We start from the raw sequence: 17,320 nt of genomic DNA, 5'->3' as shown, positions 1-17,320 counted from the left end.
AGCGTATCGAAACTAATTCGCCGGAAGGCGAATAGTGCAGACATCAAAACCAACTCTTTTTAACTTCTTCAATATATTCAACTGAAATTAATCATTTTAAGATTATCCAGAGTGTTTCCGCGAAAAGCAAAAAACAATTATAATACATGTTTACAGAGCCGATCTCTATGCACAATCTAATCACCGTCCAACATAGTGTCTAAACATGAACTTCTACTGATGCCATTATCAAAAGTGATCAGGGCGTCAGTAACATTTTTAACCTGTCTCATCAGCTCTCTTTAAGAGCCAAATCCAGAAAGTTTGACCTCGTAACCCGTTGGATTATATAACCCAAGAAGCAATACATCACGATCTAGTTACTTGGTATTTGTTACAAAGCCTAATACCTCGCCTTCTACCGTCAAGGATCTAATCACTAGTCATTACAGACGACATATAACTGGCTATGAATTAAGTACTGTCCGCCAAAAAGCTAACAATTTCAAACACTACCCGTACGAGTAACTTCACGTCCCTGAGATGAATTTTGATACCGCGAATGAACATTTTAGCTCACTGTAGAGTATACCCCTTGTCCACGGTATGCTGCTTGTGTTCCACATTAACATTTGCAATTTGATTTAGGCATACTAACACGAACTTCAGTTCTACAAACCCACTGCGCTACATATCGAATGGCTTCGTAAGGACAGGTTTGGAAACATAGTCGAAGAATCGAAAGAGGGAGACGACGGGGCTCATGTGGGGCCTGTGGGCTACCTGCATTTGATAGAACACGGATTCCAAATGACAAAAATCAAGTCAAGCGTGGTGCACAGGCTTATCGATGAGCTGCCCAATCAAACCTTCGTACTGATGATAGACATTGCCTCTTGTTGGCGCGAATTCGCTACGGAGTACTCGCATGAGGAGAAAAGTGTAGCATATATGAACTCCGCATCGTTGCTGCATTTTGAGTCGTTGATAAATTTCCTAGCCCAGCTCAATGACAACCCGCAGGAGGCCCTCTCCAGGTGCAAGCAAGCAGCCCCCCTGCAATTTCAGCTTGCTAGCATTGTCATAGACAACATCTCTTATTATACCCATGATAATGCTTCCTATGAGCTCCTTTTCAAGATTTTACGCATGCTGCGTTCTCGGTACGGTTGTTCGGTAATGACAGTAGGATTTGGGCTGGACTTCTATAATGGAGTGGAGCAGTCCTTTGCGACGAATAAATCGTACGATATACCCACACGGCTTCCGATGTCTTACGTCAAAAATATGGACTGCGTGCTACAGCGGGATAACGCATCAACGGCGAGGGTTGTCTACACCAAAAACTCAATGCCCTGACGGCGCTTATATTCCAGATCACGTATAACGAACGATCATCTCCAGCATGGATGAGGGACTCACAGAAAAGTTTTCCAGTAACTCATCACAGGACAAACGCGTCTAGGAGTTCTGCTTTTAGAAGCATTATAGCGTTTGCCTAATCAGCACCCTGGTCAGGCCTTCGTACCCTTCTTTGGACTTCAAAACAATCCCAGTTTTTTCATCATGAGTGGAGCCAATGCGACTGAAGAAAGTGCTCCAAGACGCGGATCTTACGTTCCAGTGGAGTTCACCCCAGAAGTCGAGAAACAATGTCTGAAACAGGTGGAGTTCTACTTTTCTGAGTTCAATTTCCCTTACGACAAGTTTCTGCGTGCGACCGCGGACAAGAATGAGGGGTGGGTTCCCATTTCAACGATAGCGACTTTCAACAGAATGAAGAAGTTCCGCCCTGTGGAGAAGGTTGTCGAGACTCTGCGCAGTTCTGAGATTTTGGAGGTCAGCGAGGATGGAGAAAACGTCAAGAGACGCGTTCCACTAGACCTTCAAAGCGACGCCAGACGCGAGAGAGGCAAGAGAACTGTCGCTGTGATGAACTTCGACTACGAGAACAAACAGGAGAAGACCGAGCTTCAAGAAGAGATTGAGAAGTTCTTCAACAGTCTTGGTCCCGTCAGCCAGGTGCGTTTGAAGAAGGACCACCGCAAAAACTTCAACGGTACCGTCATCGTTGAGTTCGCGCAGGAAAAAGATGCGAACGACTTTATAGAAACTTACGGACCCGGCAAGGAGACCCTCTCTTTCCAAGGCCGCAAGTTGGATGCTGTCACCAAGAAGCAGTACGACCAGCAGCGCGAAGCTACACGCAGCAAGAACTTCAGTGGCTCTGGCCAGCGCTCGCGCTCTTTCACCGGTCACAGAAAGAACATGCCAAAGTTGAAGAAGTCTGAAGAGAAGGACGGTGCCAAGGATGCATCTGAGGGAGCTTCTGAGGCTGCAGGTGAAGCTTCTAAAGAAGCTGCAGCAAAGGAAGCGTCGGAGTCCGCAGTCGAATAAGGAATGGGGTTGTTTGGGGTTCTTCCCATTGAGTTCCCCGCACACTTGTTATTATCAATCGCTATATAATCAAGAAAAAAAAGACTTGTACACTGCATTTTTGGTTCACCTTTTTAGCGCTCGGGCTTGAGAGCCAGCGCGCCGCGCTCACCCCAAGGGGTGATTTATTTTCCTCGCGCTTAGTGTTTTTCTATTTTCCGCGTTGTACCAGCCGCCGTTGTTCTCTGGATGTGGTGCCGGGTGAGCGTCGTTATACCGAATTTGGAGGGTGTAGTCCCAGCCGGGCGTGACAGTAGTATACCATTTAGGCTGTGGCGGGTCGCTAGCGAAATAAGTGCACGCGCTGGTCGGGTGTTGCCGAGTCCAGGTTGTGGCGGTGATAGTCGCGCGCGGCTGGGATTGCATGGGCGCGAAACGCCAGGAGCCCGTCTGCGAAACATAGGTGATTGAAAAGGACGCCGAGTTGATTGGCGGTGGTGGATTTTCGCCTCCGACCCTTATGATCTCTGCGGCAGGGGGCCTGGAGTCGGTGACCGAGAGCGCTCGGTTCCGGCCTTGCATGCCCTCCAGCGTAAACCTATTGGAATAGTGAATTGTGACGTACTCCGGAGAGACCGCCACCACTTGGACAAAGTACATGCCGTTGGAGACCAACGCGCGGTCTATCGAGAGTTTGTGCTTGCCCGCGGCCACGCTGGAGGCCTGCACGGTTGAGATCTTGGTGACGGCCTGTATGTCGGAGTTGGGACCCGAGCAGAGAACAAACGTAAACTCGGAGACAGACGACAGCGCCGGAGCACCGCCGGCCTCGATCCACTCCACCTCAACTGACGCGGCGCCCGAGCTGCCTGAGAACTTCGCGCCTGCGGAAGGCCGAGAAACAGAAAGGTCCGCAACGGTCAGCCGCCAGAGAACGAGGAGAACGAAGAAAGGACGCATGGAGACAGGAGACAGTTCATTCCGAGAAAATCCCAGCTTTCTATTCCGCCTCGCAGGGCCTGGCTTTTAAGCTCGCGCCGGCGAGAGGAAAGTGAAACTTAAACTGGCCGGCTCTGCTCCGAAAGCTGCGAGCATCGCTGCAGCCAAAACGCGCGTCTTAAAAATAAGACAGCGGCGCCGAAACGTGTATTACAGCGGGCGCGGCAAGCAAGAACTGCATCAGTGCTCGCCACGCGGGCGCGACGACGCGCTGTCGCTCTTTGCACTCTTCCGCGCCAGTGACCAAGCGTCACATGCGTACACAATGATTTCAACGTCCCGAGCAAACGGGCTGCGCAGAACGGCGCGTGATGGCGCCGAAAACACAAGCGCTATCACCATTCCGAGTACTCCTGCCACAACAACACGCTGGCCGGCGCATGTCCCCATGCGAGGAAGCCGACTGGACGTCACGCCGCGACACGCGATCCGAACCCAGCCTTGTCCGTGCGCCAGGCACGCTGCGACACGCTGCCGCCGCGCGCGCTGTCGCCAAGCACCGCGTCCTGCACACGGCAGGCCCCGCTGCGCTTTCCCAGCGTGAGAAAGGCACTCTGGCGACGACGACGGTCCATATCGTTTTACACGAGTGGTTGTGTTACGTAACCACGTCGACGTCTCCTGGTCGCGTATTCTCCGCTCCCTTGTCAGCCGTGTACTGCTCAACTTGCTATCCCGGCAGGTCCCCCCTTAGGCTTGCCCCCCCGCGTCGCGCCACTAATTTCTGCACCCACTGGCCGCTCATACGGCCCTGCGTTGCAGCGTTCATAGTGCCTTCCGAAAAAAAAAACCCTAGAAATTCCGATGTAATGCCTGGACCGCAGTCCGATCTCTCTGGGATGCGGTGGTGCATCCAATATGAAACGCCGAGGCTCGATCGCGTATCCGAAATCTCCCCACGCCGATACATTTCTTCTGGAGGAAAGCCATTAAAGCCCGGAGTGCCCAGGCCCTTCGCGCACAACACGCAACACGCAGCGCGCGATATGAAGATGTGGACTTTGAGGTTGGGATGTTCACGCAGCGCGTACCGAGCGATCTAAGCCATCATGCCGGCCGCAGCAGGGCTCGCGACCTCTCACTTCCACGTGGTCGCTGCAGGGGCCACTGCGAGCCCGCCGGTATTCCCACAATCATATGCATCTCGCGCGCTATCGCCGCTCCTTAGGCTCATCGCGGACACACATCTTTTTTTTCGTCGCTTGAGTGGTGTTCTGGCGTTTTTTTTTTTTTCTGTTTTTCCTCGATTTTTTTTTTCTTCTTCGAGTATCGGGCTCGATGCCCTCACGGCTGGGAAGTATTAAAGGGCACAAGAGGCGTGGCCATCAGCGGCGTGTGCAGGAGAGAAGTTTCCGGCGTACGCTGAGCGATTGAGTGAATACCCAGATCCTTTGCACACTTGGCAGTTTTCCGTTTGAATTGCAGTGGCAGCTTGGGGATTGACTCGCAGCCAAAGACAGATTATTCCAGGCTCTGCAGAAAGGCAGATACCGCAACAAGAAAGCTTAATACAAAATGGCAAACATAGCGTCGAGCTCGGGATTCGAACGCATGCAGGGCGGCCACGGCGGAGGGTCGTCGACACAGACGGAGACGGAGAAGCCCAAGGTGGCGATCGACACGCACGGGAACGTGTTCAAGGTGCCGGACTACACGATGAAGGACGTGCTGTCGGCGATCCCCGCGGAGTGCTACAAGCGCGATCTGGGGAAGTCGCTGTCGTACGTGGCACGTGACATCGCGGTGCTGGGCGGGCTCGCGTACCTCGCGAACTGCGTGATCGGGCCCGCGCTGCCCGAGGCGTGGCCCGTGCGGTTTGTGTTCTGGAGCGCTTACGCGGCCGCGATGGGCCTGTGGTCCACCGGGCTGTGGGTGCTGGCGCACGAGTGTGGGCACCAGGCGTTCTCGGAGTCCGGGGTGATCAACGACTTCGTGGGCTGGACGCTGCACTCTTATTTATTGGTGCCTTACTTTTCGTGGAAGTACTCGCACTCGAAGCACCACAAGGCGACGGGCCACTTGACCCGCGACATGGTGTTCCTGCCTCCCACCAAGGAGGAGTTCTGGGAGAAGCGCGGGTGGGCGGCGAACCTGGCCGAGTACACGGAGGACTCCCCCCTGCGCACCCTGGGCGAGCTGGTCTTGCAACAACTGGGCGGCTGGTTGGGCCACCTGTTCACGAACGTCACGGGCCAGACGTACCCGGGCGTGCCCGCGTGGAAGCGCAACCACTTCTGGCCCACGTCGCCGCTGTTCAACTCCAAGGACGCGCTGTACATCCTGCTGAGTGACATCGGCGTGGTCACGCAGCTCGTGGTGCTGCGCATGTGGTACTTGAAGTTCGGGGGCTGGTCGCTGTTCATCAACTGGTTCGTGCCCTACCTGTGGGTCAACCACTGGCTGGTGTTTATCACCTTCCTGCAGCACACCGACCAGACGCTGCCCCACTACGACCAGAGCGAGTGGACCTTTGCCAAGGGCGCGGCCGCGACCATCGACAGACAGCTGTGGTTCGTGGGCCCCCACATCTTCCACGACATCATCGAGACGCACGTGCTGCACCACTTTGTGAGCCGCATTCCGTTCTACAACGCGCGCCCCGCGTCCGCGGCCATCAAGAAGGTCATGGGCGAGCACTACCGCTCGTGCGACGAGAACATGTTCAAGTCGTTCTGGAAGGTGGCCCGTGCGTGCCAGTACGTGGAAGGCGCGGACGGCGTTTTAATGTTCAGAAACGTGAACAACGAGGGCGTGGGCATGGGTCCCAAGTGAGCGGGCCCGCGGCGCGAGTAGATAAACGAATGTAACGCGTATGTGTAGTGTGCCGTATTTAAGCCTAACGCATCAATTGGCAGTGGTCACGTGCCGGAGACGCAGCTCCCGGCCCAGCTCCTCACAGAAGTGGGTCTCGGGGGAAGCTCGAGCGCCGGAGCTCGTTCAGTCACGAGATCTAATTTCCCACACACCGCACATCCCGTACAGAGCGACACTGCCCACCCGCCTACCTAGTGCCCCGCAAAGCGCGCGTCGCGCACGCAGAGTCCGCGGCCCGCGCCGCACCGGTTCCCATTATTCATAGTTCATTAAAGGCGCCCAGGGCGCCCGGTGCGCATTATGTACGAATATTAATTCTTTGGCCAGACTCTGGCCGCGAATAGTGATACACCGTCAGTGGTAGACGTAGCCGCAGTCCTTGCCCACGTGCGAGCTCAGCCACTCGCCGACGTTGGCAAAGTGCCTGCCGCACTGCTTGCAGCGGCCGGGCACGGAGCTGCGGTCCTTTTTCTTGGTCCCGGGCGGGTACTCGAAGTGCAGCGCCTTGAGGTGGTTTTTGAACGTGTCGCAGCGCGAAAACACCCCGGTCTGGTGGCACTCGGAGGTTTCGAACGCCAGCTCGCGCCGCTTGCCCGGGTAAGCGTCCATGTCCAGCGCGATGAGCGCGGATTTGTAGGGGCAGTGGAACGTGCCCTTGATCCGATGCAGCGACCGCAGTTGCTGCTGCGGGCTGAGAGACTCGCCTGCGGCGCGGTCTGCGGCGTCGGCGCCGTCGGCGGCGCCGAGCCTCGCGGACCCAGACGACACGCTAGACGACGCGCCTGGCGAAACGTCTAGCGCGTCGTCCTCACCACGTGCCCCCGAGGCGGTCGCGCCCGCGCCCGCGGCGCCGATCCCGGGGCCGGCCCCGATGATCTCATCCTTCCAGTGCCGCTTGCGGTGCCGCAGCAGGTCGTTGTTCCGCGTGAACCCGCGCGCGCATACGGGGCACTTGTGCGGCTTGTGCTCCGGCAGCATGTGCGACGACTTGTGCGTCGATAGGTTTGCGTAGAAGTTGTGACACACGGGACACTGCTTCTTGCGGCGTGGCTTGGCCGCGCGTGGCGCGGGACCTGCCGCCGTGCCGCTGCTGCCGTTCGTGTCAGGCGACACAGGCGCGACGCCGGGCCTGGGCTCGGGAGCCGAAACGCTCGCGCGCCCGCCGGATTCGTGTCGCGTGAGCGTCCCAGCGAACGAAGGCCCAGCGTCGCGCCGCGTTCCCGCGGTTGCCGTCGTGCCTGGAACGACGCGCGTCCCTGCGCCCCCTTCCCCGCGGCTGTCGGCGCGGCCGTAAGCGCCGGAACCGGATGCAATAAAATAGTTGTGCGTGGCGGCCGCGGCCGTAGTATCGGACCCGCTGCTCCAGGCTCCCACGAGCACCGGGCCGAGACTCCCGACATTGCCGACGCTGGCCACGCTGGGCGCGCTGGGCGTGTGGGCCGCGCTGCCGACGCTGAGGCCCACGCCCGGCGCGCCCAGCGCGCTCTCGCGCTGCCGCTGCCCGTGCTGGGCCCGCACAAAGTGTTCGTGCTCGGCGGCCCGCACCAGACTGTCGAACGACGAGATCGGAGGCAGAGTCACGGACTGTGAAACATTCATTCTGCGCTTTCTTCCCAAGTCTATATGCGGTAAGCTTAGCCGCTGCCGATCCCACCCGCTACCACAGGCCTCGTAGTTTTATACCCACAGGTGCCCGATGCGTACCGCTGCGCGCACGCACCGGGCGGGGAGCCAGAGAGGCTGCTTAGTGATCCGCTAGGCGGGAAAAATACCTCGTAAGCCCTGTTCGTGCATTCGTGCGCGCACGAACGCTCGTTCGGGGCCTACAGCCGTGGTTGACCTGGGCGTCCTTGGCGCCCTGCTGCGGAATCTGCGGAACCACAGCTGCGGCACGGGCTATGCTTTCCGAGGAAAACAGGAGGGGGCCGCTGTTTGTTTAGTGTGCGAGTGTGAGCGCGTGTGTGAGTGTGTGTGAGTATGTGCATTTCGTGTGTGCGCTTTGCAGCGCCCTGAAGCGCCCTGTAGCGTGCTCTAGCGGCCGCGCAGCCGTGCCACTAGTGCGTCTGCGCGGGCGTCTGGGGCCGATTATGCGAGGGACCAAGCCACTTGATCCTGTGGTTACGGCCCTGGAAGAAGCGAGTGTTCCGCGGACGCCGCGCCCTGCGTCCTTAGACGCGGCCGCAGGCCGTCGGGAAGGGCGTCGGGCAAGAAGATGTTCGGCGGTCTCGCATCGACCGACGCTTGACTAACTAATTAGTAAGATGGGTGTACTCCGGAGCTGCAAGGCTTTGTTGCGGCCAATGAAGCACTTGTTTTTTTTTTAAGGGCTGGGATTGGAGACGAAACAGCACGTGTAGGAAGGATTGTCGGCCACGAAAGGGCGACGTGCTTGGCGAGCGTGTGTGTAAGGCGGTGGACGGGGCGCAGGGTTCGGGGCCAGAACGGCGGGTGGGCCGGAGAAGCACGGAGGAACGGGCGAGCGGCGCAACGGGGAGTGGAAGCAGAGCCCGCGGGGCGCGAGATGTGACGGAAGCGCGGAAGTGGCGGAAGCGCGACGGTTGCGCGGCAGTAACGCGGCGGTAGTGCGGCGGTAGTGCGGCGGATATGGCGCAAAGGGTGCACGGCGGGAGGGTCGGGCAGGGTTGCCCGATGCGGAAGGCGGGCGCCGAGGGGCCAGGCGGCAGGAGCGGAAATCGCGAGCGGCCGTGCTCACGTGATGGAGACGCAGACCCGAGAACCGGGCTCACGTGAGCCCGGCGATCCACGTCGTAGTGTACGGGTCACGTGGGCCGCCGTGGCGGCCCACGTGCACGCGGCTTTTCTGCACAGCGCTCGCGTTTATGTCGTATTTATCCTATGCTTCGACGCTACTTACAGTGCGTGCCAGGCGCCCGCCGCGGCAAGTCGCTATGTACGCGGCCCGCGCGCGGCGCGCGCGCAGCCCGCTTAGGCCTTTCTCGACGTCGCCTTGGTGGCGTGCGACTGCTTGCCCGTCGTCGCGGCCGTGGTGGCCTCCGTGGCAATCTTGGCCGCCGCGTTCGTCGCTGCGCGCTTCTTCGACGCGCCCTTGCGGTAGCTCTGGATGTAGAACGAGATGAACAGCACCAGGTACGAGGTCAGGATCAGGTACCCGTAGGCGGCCGCGGCCTGGGTGCCGTAGCACGTGCCCTTGTTAGGCAGGATGCCGTTGAAGTACTTGTACGCGTAGAACGTGTAGGTCGCGAAGTACACGAAAACCAGGTCGATCAGGAACTGGATGATCTGGAAGCGCGTGACCCACTCCTTCCACCACACGCGGATGCCGCGCGCGCTCAGGAAGTAGTACCAGTACATGATCACGTGGACGCCCAGGTTCAGCGTGATGGGCACCCACTCCACAGAGGTCCTACCGGTCAGCTGCGTGTAGCACAGCAGCGCGGTCGCGCCGTGGTGGTACGTGTGCAGAAACAGCAGCTTCTTTCTCTTCAGGATCAAAAACACGGTGTCGATCAGCTCCAGGTACTTGGTCAGGTAGTTCAGGTAGTACAGCGTGACCAGCTTGGGCGCGAACGCGTTCTTGTGGCAGATCGACCACAGCAGGCCCTGGCTCCACACCATGGGCACCAGCTGCTCCACCATCAGCAGCAGCAGCACCAGCGACACGGACGTCAACACCAGGTTGTGCAGCTGGAACAAGAACCCGAGCTTCAAAGGCGGCGCATTCGCCGCGCGCAACAGCGCCTGGCCGCCGAAGATCACAATGTAGTACACGATGATCACCCCGACCGCCTGGTACCCGTTCGCCATGAACGTCTTGTTGTGGATGAACTGGAAGTCCTCCGCAGGGTACCCGGCGTACTTCTCGAACACCTTGCTGAAGATTGGCCACAACTCGAGCCCGAACGGATGCTCAATGGACGGCGTGTGCACGCTGATCCATGGCACGGACTCCACTTTCTGCAGAAGCTCCGCAGCAAACGACTGTGCTTGCGTTTGAACCTGTTCCATCGTAGTAACTTGTCCAAGCCAGAACTGGTCTTTTTTTTTTTATTAGGCGAGCTCTAGAAGTACTACAACTAAATATCAAATGCACGGTAGAAGGTTTCGAAAGTCGAAAACCAAAAAGTTCGAAGACTTTGTTGATAATTTTTTTCAGTGTCATTCATAAAAAATTTTTGTGAAGGCGAAATTCACGATCCCGACGGGACGTCACGTGCGCATCGTTCCATCGCCATCCGTCGCCAACCTAAATCCGTCCCGCCCTTCCCCATCACTTGCCCCAGAAGTCGAGCGACATCACAGTGTCGTAGCCGTACTCGTCTTCGTACGCGTACAGGATCTGCTGCGACGAGGCCTGCAGGAGCCGGATCTTCTCTCCCAGTACGCAGCGCACCAGCTCTCCCGTGTCGATCTTGCGGATCTCAATGAAGCTGGGGTCGAATGCCAATATGTAGGGGTACCAGATGGTAAACTTTTGAGGCTCGCCTTCCCAGTGGATCACATACGACTCTTTCTTGCGCCAGCCTTGGCTGTTCACGAAAAATGCAAACTCGGAGTAGCACAGTAGGAACATGGATGCCCCGACTCTGTAGATCGAGAGCGGCCTTAGGACGTCCTTCAGCGCAAACTCCAGCGATGTGTCCGCGGGGTCCAGCAGCGGCTCGTGCACGTTTTGCGACACAGACACGATCTGGAATCCCTTTTTGCATCCAATGCATAAGTTAGTTCTGAGAAACGAGATGGACACAGGCTCCGACTCGAAGACGATCTCCGTAATCTTTCTCTTCATGTTCTTCTTGCCCTCCATCAGCATTGGGTGGTCGTGCTCGAAATACTTGATCGAGTGAGATGAGCTGTGTGCCGTCACCACGAGCCGTTTGCCATCGCAGTCGCCTTCCGAGAAGAAGTTGACATGGTTCACCAACTCCTTGGCATGCTTCTTGAAGTACTGCGTGCCATCTTTTGGCTCTTTAAAGAGAGCCACAGGGCAGCTGTAAAGCTTTTTGTCCACTAGCAATAGAACAGACTGGAACTCCTCCAATACGGCTACCTGTGTAATGTTTGTCTTATGCAGGATCTTCACAGGTGCCGCAAAGTATGTGGTAGGCTTACGCCCCTCGGAGGCAGCTTCATGTTTGGTGTCACTGACATACAATCCCTGATTTGTAGCAATGAGTAACTTCCGGCCTCCGTCGCATGAGGCAACGCTATTAATTTTATTATTGAAGTCGAAAAACCTGCTGTTGATCTTTGTCATGTTGAATATGTCATTTGCCGCCAACAATGCAGCTTGCTCCTGCTTGATCTTTTCCAGCAAGGTTTGCAAAGCCGCATACTGCGCTGCGTACAGCGTCACTTGATACCTGTGTTTAGCACCAAAGTAAGAAAACGTTATGGCGTTTTTTGGATTACTGTAGTGGTGTTCGGTTGAAATGATTCCACTAGAGCATTCTGGTGACGAGTTAATATACTTTCTTATTGGTGGCATGTCTTCTGCTGCACAAGCGAAGAGAAGCGGGAGCGGAATAGGCCGTTGAAAAACCTTGTGCTGCTGCCATTTATTGACTGCTTTTGCCTTTAAAAACAGAAGCATGTTGTCCAGTAGGTAAAACTGGATATCACCACCAAAAGAGTTATCGGATTTTGTGAGCTCTTTCCGTGACAAGACGCCCTCATGCTTGATTTTGCGCTTGCCATCATTGAGCCCCAGGTTCACGTACTCGTTCTTGAAAAGGATTTTCTGTTTCAAAAGCTCAATGTCGTGCCGATCCTGAGAAGCTCCACTGGCTCTGTCAATTCGGGTCATAAATTCGCGAAGGGCTTCAAGGGCCTTGTTCATATTTTCTAAATCCCGTTTGTGCTTCTCTGAGTCTGAGGACTTGATGATTTCACGGACCAGAAGGATATACCGGCCAGGTCTAGAGACACCCTGGGATAGAAACGAATCTATACCGTGTCTCAAAGAGGAATTCATGAGATCCTCATCAAATCTTGCAAAGTAAGGGTTCACAGATCTCTGAGTTTCTATAAGGTACTTTGCGTACGGGCGAGAGGCAACATACATCACAAAGGGCTCAAAAAATGGTATGAACCTCAAAAAAATGTCACCGATCCCATCCACGATCGGTGAAGATTTTTGTCTATCGCTTAAAGCATCCAAGAAGCGTCGATTCACCGAATAAATATCGTTAACGTGGGCAAAAACATGCTTCAGGAAGTTCTTTCGGATATCAGAAGCGATAATGTTTGTTTCCGCCAAGGATTTCATAAATGTGTCTCTAATGATTTCAAGAGACTTCACAAAGTTCTTCTCTGTAATGTAAACTTCGTAGATTGCCTCTTGGCGCTTGATCTCTTTTTTGGGCAGCGATGACCAAACTTCCTCGGGCACAGAACTTGTCCATGATGGCTTCTCCTCCTCTTCATCATCAACGGCCATAGATATGTTACGCTTCAAGCCGCCATTTGGTTTCAGATTCAATCTTGCCTGCTGCTCAAGGCGACGAGGGCAAGATATAGAGTAACAAAGCTTGTTTCGTGAGCACGTCGGAACGTAGCATTCTGCTAGCAAGGTGAAAACACCGTTGACTTGATGCATTTTCGCGGGGTCCACTTGCTTTCCAAACCCTTCACTAGTGACTGAATTAGTTGATGCTGATGTGTTTAACGTTGATTTCGAGGGATGGGTTGACATTAGGTTGTGATGGGATCCCATTAGTAGTGGGTCTTGAGATGATGCCGGGACCATTCCAGTTGCACCAGCTCCAATTATACGGGAATTCCCAGTAAATTCGTAGACCTCGTTGGGAGAATCCCGCAGTCTGTGTTCATAAACCACATCATGGAATAGCTTTTGGGCATCCAGAGCTCTTCCTAGAAGCAGCGCCAGATTTCGATCAGAAGTTCTTATGATGGAGCAGATTACGTCGACAGCCTGTTGCCCGGTAAACGCGTCTCGGTAAATGAGCCCATCTTTCTTGTATTCACCAACCTGAACTGATTTTCTGAACCTAGTCGCAACTCTGGATAGCATTGCAGGATACACTTGTGGTCGCTTCATCGAAGTAGCGCTTAGTATTGGTTTAGAGTGCAAAGAAGCGCTACTTCTCCGATGATAATGCAAAGAGGGAGTTGATCCAAGCTTTCTTGGATTTATGTTTGTTTGTGAGCTATTCAAAGAGGCCGATGATTCTCTGCTTCTGATTCCTAAACCCGTATTGTTTTGGGGGTTAACCTGGTAGTGACTGCCTTCGTAGATCGAGCTCGAAGAGCCTGGGAGCTTCTGAGAAGTTGTTCTGCCACTAGACGCCTTCTGTTGAAAAGAAGACGCGAAATTCTTCAAAGACGATGAGTTCAGTGAAAGTGACCGAGAATTCATGCTATTAGCCTGCTGTCCGTTGTTTGCAGGGTGTTGTGTGTTATCAAAATTATCCTTTGACCCTGGTCTGGAAAAGAAGCCGAACCCTTGCAAGGGCGACTTTTTCAAAGTGGTTGGCGTCGAGCTAAGGTTTGTCTGCTGCTTTTTGAGATGCCCGCTCATCGAAAGCTGACTGAACGACGATTTCAAGCGTGGAAGGTCGCTTTGGGATCTCTGCGGCGATGGTACGTGCGTAGAGTTGGCAGCACAGCTGAAGCTCGTGCTTATTGGTGGAGGCAAAGGGCGTGCACTGCCCTGCCCAGTCTTGCGCTTCGGCGAAGAATTTGGGATGATCTTGCGCGGGCTATCAGCCGACAGGCGGTCTTCGTTACTCGACAAGCTCTGCGTGTCTGATACACTACGCACCTCAGTATTTTGGGATAAGATGTAGTGCTCTGCCTCAGGCGGGAGCACATCCTCTTCTATGTCCGTGAGTATCGCATCATGCAGTGACTGGATTTGTTCAATGCGGTCCGGCACGTGATCGCTTGACCCCTGCACTTCCAATCTTGAAATGGGCCTGTCCACGCCGAAAATCTCTGTGAACAGACGTCTTCTACCATCCAGGCCCTTCAAGTCTTCTGTCATTATCGAGCGCGGTTGCAAATACTTGTCTCACTCGGCTGTTGTTGATGGTGCGCTGCGCGATCGTTTTTCTGCTCGTGATAAAGGAGCTGCCTTTCTTCCCTGCCGATTCTCAAGGCGCTTGTTTTCTAGGTCCCACCAACTCAGATATCTATAATCGGCCCTTCACCAAGCTTTCGAAGCACTTATTACTATCAGGATTCACTTATTCCGCGTACCTTGATCCTTTAATCTGTTACAGGAGCTGCTGGATGGAAATTAGTCCATTTTTCACCAGCAAAGCGAATCTCAGCTTACATCGCGTAGTACGAGTGCACACATTTTTTTTTAGATATATCAAAATGAGAACTAAAGGGGCCCGCCCAACTCCATAAACCGTGTCAAGCTTGAAAGACGACCAGCACCTCCATTGATGCCTGTAAGTCTTAAATGTAACACCATGTTTTGAAGTCTTTTGAATTTTACTAACAGGAAAATTGTTCTAGGCGTACCACTCAACGTTTCCCGTCGACCCACAAGCCGACCGTATGGTGGGTAACGTGGTGCTTTTACCGCTGCGGACCAACTTTCGCGGCCCCGCATACCAAGCCAACTCAGATTACGATATCATTGACGAATGCCTAGACCTATTCCGCGCCAACTCTTTCTTTAAAAACTTCGAAATAAAGTCGCCCGCTGATCGCGCCTTGATATACGGCATCCTATTTGTCAACGAGTGTCTTTCACAACTGAGACCCAACACTTCCTACAACGAGGCTCTGAAACTGCTAACTAATGTTGCTCTCAACGATTTCTCGATTCCGGGGACTCCAGGTTTCCCACTAAACAACGTGTACTCAGTACCTGTGCAGAGCCACAGCGAAATGGACCTTTTGAAGACATATATTCAGCAGTTCCGCCAGGAACTAGCCTCAAGGCTCCTGGAAAGACTTTATAGAGACTCCCAAGAAAAGCCCTCTAAGTTCTGGCTTGCCTTTACCCGCAGAAGGTTCATGAACAAGTCCCTATAAATGAGGCTATAGTGGTAAGATAGGTGTTCCGCACCGGGGTCTATTATATACATGGAATAGCGGCGAATTTGGTAATCAAAGCATAGTCCGAACTTTAGTTTCCGCTGGCGTTCTTTTTCGAAGCGTCTTGGAACAGTTTTAGAGCCATCTTTTGTACGTCGTCTGTTGCACGCTTAACATCATTCACGTCAGTGCTCAAATCTGATTCATTTGACTTGAATTTTGTTATCAGATCTCGTACGTCTTTAAGCTGCGCAGAAACTTCAGGGAACAATGCGCTCTTATTTATAGTTTCCTTGAATCTTTCAAAGGTGTTTTCGGTATCAGAAATCATTATGTCAGCCTTGGTGATTAACTCGACTCTCTGCCTTAGAATATTGTCCATTTCTTTGTTTGCGTTGGCCTCTTGCACCATCTTAGCAATCTCCTCCTCAGTCAACCCAGAATTAGCTATGACCGTTATCGAGCTATTCTTTCCCGTGCTGGTTTCCGAGGCAGATACGTTGATGATTCCGTCAGCATCAATATCAAAAGTCACTTCAATCTGCGGAACACCTTTTGGCATGGGCGGTATACCAGCCAACTTAAAGTCGCCAATCAGCTTGTTGTCTTTCACAAGCCCTCTCTCACCTTGGAATACTCTAATGTCGACGCCGTTTTGGCCATCGACGCCCGTGCTAAACACTTCGGTCTTTTTGACTGGGACAGTGGTATTACGCGGAATTAAGGGTGAAAATGCCCCTCCATACGTTTCGATGCCCAATGTTAGAGGCGTGACGTCAAGAAGAAGGACATTTTTTATTTCGCCTGATAGTACCCCTCCCTGAATAGCTGCGCCCAATGCAACAGTTTCATCGGGGTTTACGCTAGTGTTAGGTTTTTTGCCAAATGTTTCAGTTACTACGGATCTGATTTTTGGCATGCGGGTCATCCCGCCCACCAGAATAACTTCGTCAACCTCCTCTGGCTCAATTTCAGCATCCTTTAATGCTCTTTTGACAGGTGGGATGGTTTTGTTTATGAGCGACATTGTCATATCATCTAATTCATGCTCCTTCACAACTAGTTTGACGTGCTTGCTCTGGTAAACGAAAGGTATGTCTATGCTGGTTTCTTTGACATGAGAAAGATCAATCTTGGCCTTCTCGCTAGCTATCCGTATCCTTTGCATGAATTCGCGGTTGTGGAGAAGGTCGTCTTTTTCCAGTTCGGGGTTTGCCTCCACAAACTTATCCACGACGTGGCGAACCAAGATGTTGTCGAAATCTTCGCCGCCGAGGTGAGTGTCACCATTAGTGGCACGAACTTCGAAAACACCACCCTCGATGTCCAGAATTGATATATCAAATGTGCCTCCCCCAAGATCGTAGACAGCTATTATTCCGGAATACTCTTTAGTGTCCAAGCCAAAACTCAAAGCAGCAGCAGTGGGCTCGTTTACGACTCTAAGGACTTTCAAGCCCGCCATTGAGCCTGCATCTTTCGTTGCTTGTCTTTGAGAGTCGTTGAAGTAAGCGGGCACTGTGATTACAGCTTTGTTGATCTCTTCGTTTAGATAGTTCTCGGCGTTCTTTTTCAAGTAGTTTAGGATCGCTGATCCAATTTCACTGGGAGACTTAACCTCCCCCGTGGCTGTCGACAGGTATGCTTGGTGATTCGTTGGATTCTCCACGACTTTATAAGGTAAATGCTCAATGTCTTTCTGAATTTCTTTGTCTTGGAATGGTCTTCCTATGAGTCTTTTGGTAGCATAAAAAGTATTACCAGCGTTGATTAGTGCCTGTCTTTTAGCTGCGTCACCTACAAGAATCTTTTCGCTTTTAGCATCGTACGCTACAACTGAAGGGGTGGTTCGCTTCCCCTCGTCATTTTCTATTATTGTTACGGAGTTCAGATCTAGAGGATCCCTAATATAGGCGACTGCGCTGTTCGTGGTCCCTAAGTCAATACCTATAACTTTTGAGCTTGCAAAACGCTTGTTTAAAGGGCTTAATAGCGCATTTGTCTTAACCCTCGCAGCAACACGAAACATTCTGAATTGTACAACCCTTCCTATTACTGTCATCCGTATAGTGATGGTATGGTGTAAGTCGTGTAAAGTTCAGAAAGAGCATTATAACTCACTGAGGGGAGAAGTATGTTCGTTGATTATGATTCATTG

The 17,320-nt window shown here is 53.4% G+C and overlaps 10 protein-coding genes across 10 annotated transcripts; 5 read left to right on the top strand and 5 right to left on the bottom strand.

Moving 5' to 3' along the window:
- Window positions 1-789: 789 nt before the first annotated feature.
- PSY3 (Psy3p) lies at window positions 790-1,338 on the top strand (the record flags this gene model as incomplete). Its single annotated transcript, XM_002553261.1, has 1 exon — window positions 790-1,338. One exon carries the CDS (start codon window positions 790-792, stop codon window positions 1,336-1,338), a length of 549 nt encoding a protein of 182 aa, XP_002553307.1.
- A 207-nt stretch (window positions 1,339-1,545) lies between these two features.
- LHP1 (tRNA maturation protein LHP1) lies at window positions 1,546-2,376 on the top strand (the record flags this gene model as incomplete). The annotated part of the gene is made up of 1 exon (XM_002553260.1): window positions 1,546-2,376. The coding sequence occupies one exon, from the start codon at window positions 1,546-1,548 to the stop codon at window positions 2,374-2,376; it is 831 nt and encodes a 276-aa protein (XP_002553306.1).
- A 147-nt stretch (window positions 2,377-2,523) lies between these two features.
- Window positions 2,524-3,315, bottom strand: KNH1 (Knh1p; the record flags this gene model as incomplete). Its single annotated transcript, XM_002553259.1, has 1 exon — window positions 2,524-3,315. The coding sequence occupies one exon, from the start codon at window positions 3,313-3,315 to the stop codon at window positions 2,524-2,526; it is 792 nt and encodes a 263-aa protein (XP_002553305.1).
- Window positions 3,316-3,665: 350 nt separating this feature from the next.
- KLTH0D13662g (KLTH0D13662p) lies at window positions 3,666-4,397 on the top strand (the record flags this gene model as incomplete). Its single annotated transcript, XM_002553258.1, has 1 exon — window positions 3,666-4,397. The coding sequence occupies one exon, from the start codon at window positions 3,666-3,668 to the stop codon at window positions 4,395-4,397; it is 732 nt and encodes a 243-aa protein (XP_002553304.1).
- Window positions 4,398-4,869: 472 nt separating this feature from the next.
- On the top strand, window positions 4,870-6,126 carry KLTH0D13640g (KLTH0D13640p; the record flags this gene model as incomplete). The annotated part of the gene is made up of 1 exon (XM_002553257.1): window positions 4,870-6,126. One exon carries the CDS (start codon window positions 4,870-4,872, stop codon window positions 6,124-6,126), a length of 1,257 nt encoding a protein of 418 aa, XP_002553303.1.
- A 396-nt stretch (window positions 6,127-6,522) lies between these two features.
- Window positions 6,523-7,767, bottom strand: STP3 (Stp3p; the record flags this gene model as incomplete). Its single annotated transcript, XM_002553256.1, has 1 exon — window positions 6,523-7,767. The coding sequence occupies one exon, from the start codon at window positions 7,765-7,767 to the stop codon at window positions 6,523-6,525; it is 1,245 nt and encodes a 414-aa protein (XP_002553302.1).
- Window positions 7,768-9,114: 1,347 nt separating this feature from the next.
- Window positions 9,115-10,155, bottom strand: ELO3 (fatty acid elongase ELO3; the record flags this gene model as incomplete). The annotated part of the gene is made up of 1 exon (XM_002553255.1): window positions 9,115-10,155. One exon carries the CDS (start codon window positions 10,153-10,155, stop codon window positions 9,115-9,117), a length of 1,041 nt encoding a protein of 346 aa, XP_002553301.1.
- A 262-nt stretch (window positions 10,156-10,417) lies between these two features.
- Window positions 10,418-14,152, bottom strand: ROM2 (Rho family guanine nucleotide exchange factor ROM2; the record flags this gene model as incomplete). The annotated part of the gene is made up of 1 exon (XM_002553254.1): window positions 10,418-14,152. One exon carries the CDS (start codon window positions 14,150-14,152, stop codon window positions 10,418-10,420), a length of 3,735 nt encoding a protein of 1,244 aa, XP_002553300.1.
- Window positions 14,153-14,561: 409 nt separating this feature from the next.
- On the top strand, window positions 14,562-15,159 carry ARC18 (Arc18p; the record flags this gene model as incomplete). Its single annotated transcript, XM_002553253.1, has 2 exons — window positions 14,562-14,567; window positions 14,635-15,159. The coding sequence occupies 2 exons, from the start codon at window positions 14,562-14,564 to the stop codon at window positions 15,157-15,159; spliced, it is 531 nt and encodes a 176-aa protein (XP_002553299.1).
- Window positions 15,160-15,253: 94 nt separating this feature from the next.
- SSQ1 (Hsp70 family ATPase SSQ1) lies at window positions 15,254-17,224 on the bottom strand (the record flags this gene model as incomplete). The annotated part of the gene is made up of 1 exon (XM_002553252.1): window positions 15,254-17,224. One exon carries the CDS (start codon window positions 17,222-17,224, stop codon window positions 15,254-15,256), a length of 1,971 nt encoding a protein of 656 aa, XP_002553298.1.
- Window positions 17,225-17,320: the final 96 nt, after the last annotated feature.

This window comes from Lachancea thermotolerans (assembly GCF_000142805.1).
Source record: "Lachancea thermotolerans CBS 6340 chromosome D complete sequence".
NCBI lineage: Eukaryota > Fungi > Ascomycota > Saccharomycetes > Saccharomycetales > Saccharomycetaceae > Lachancea > Lachancea thermotolerans.
This window is presented reverse-complemented; position numbering and strand designations above follow the sequence as displayed.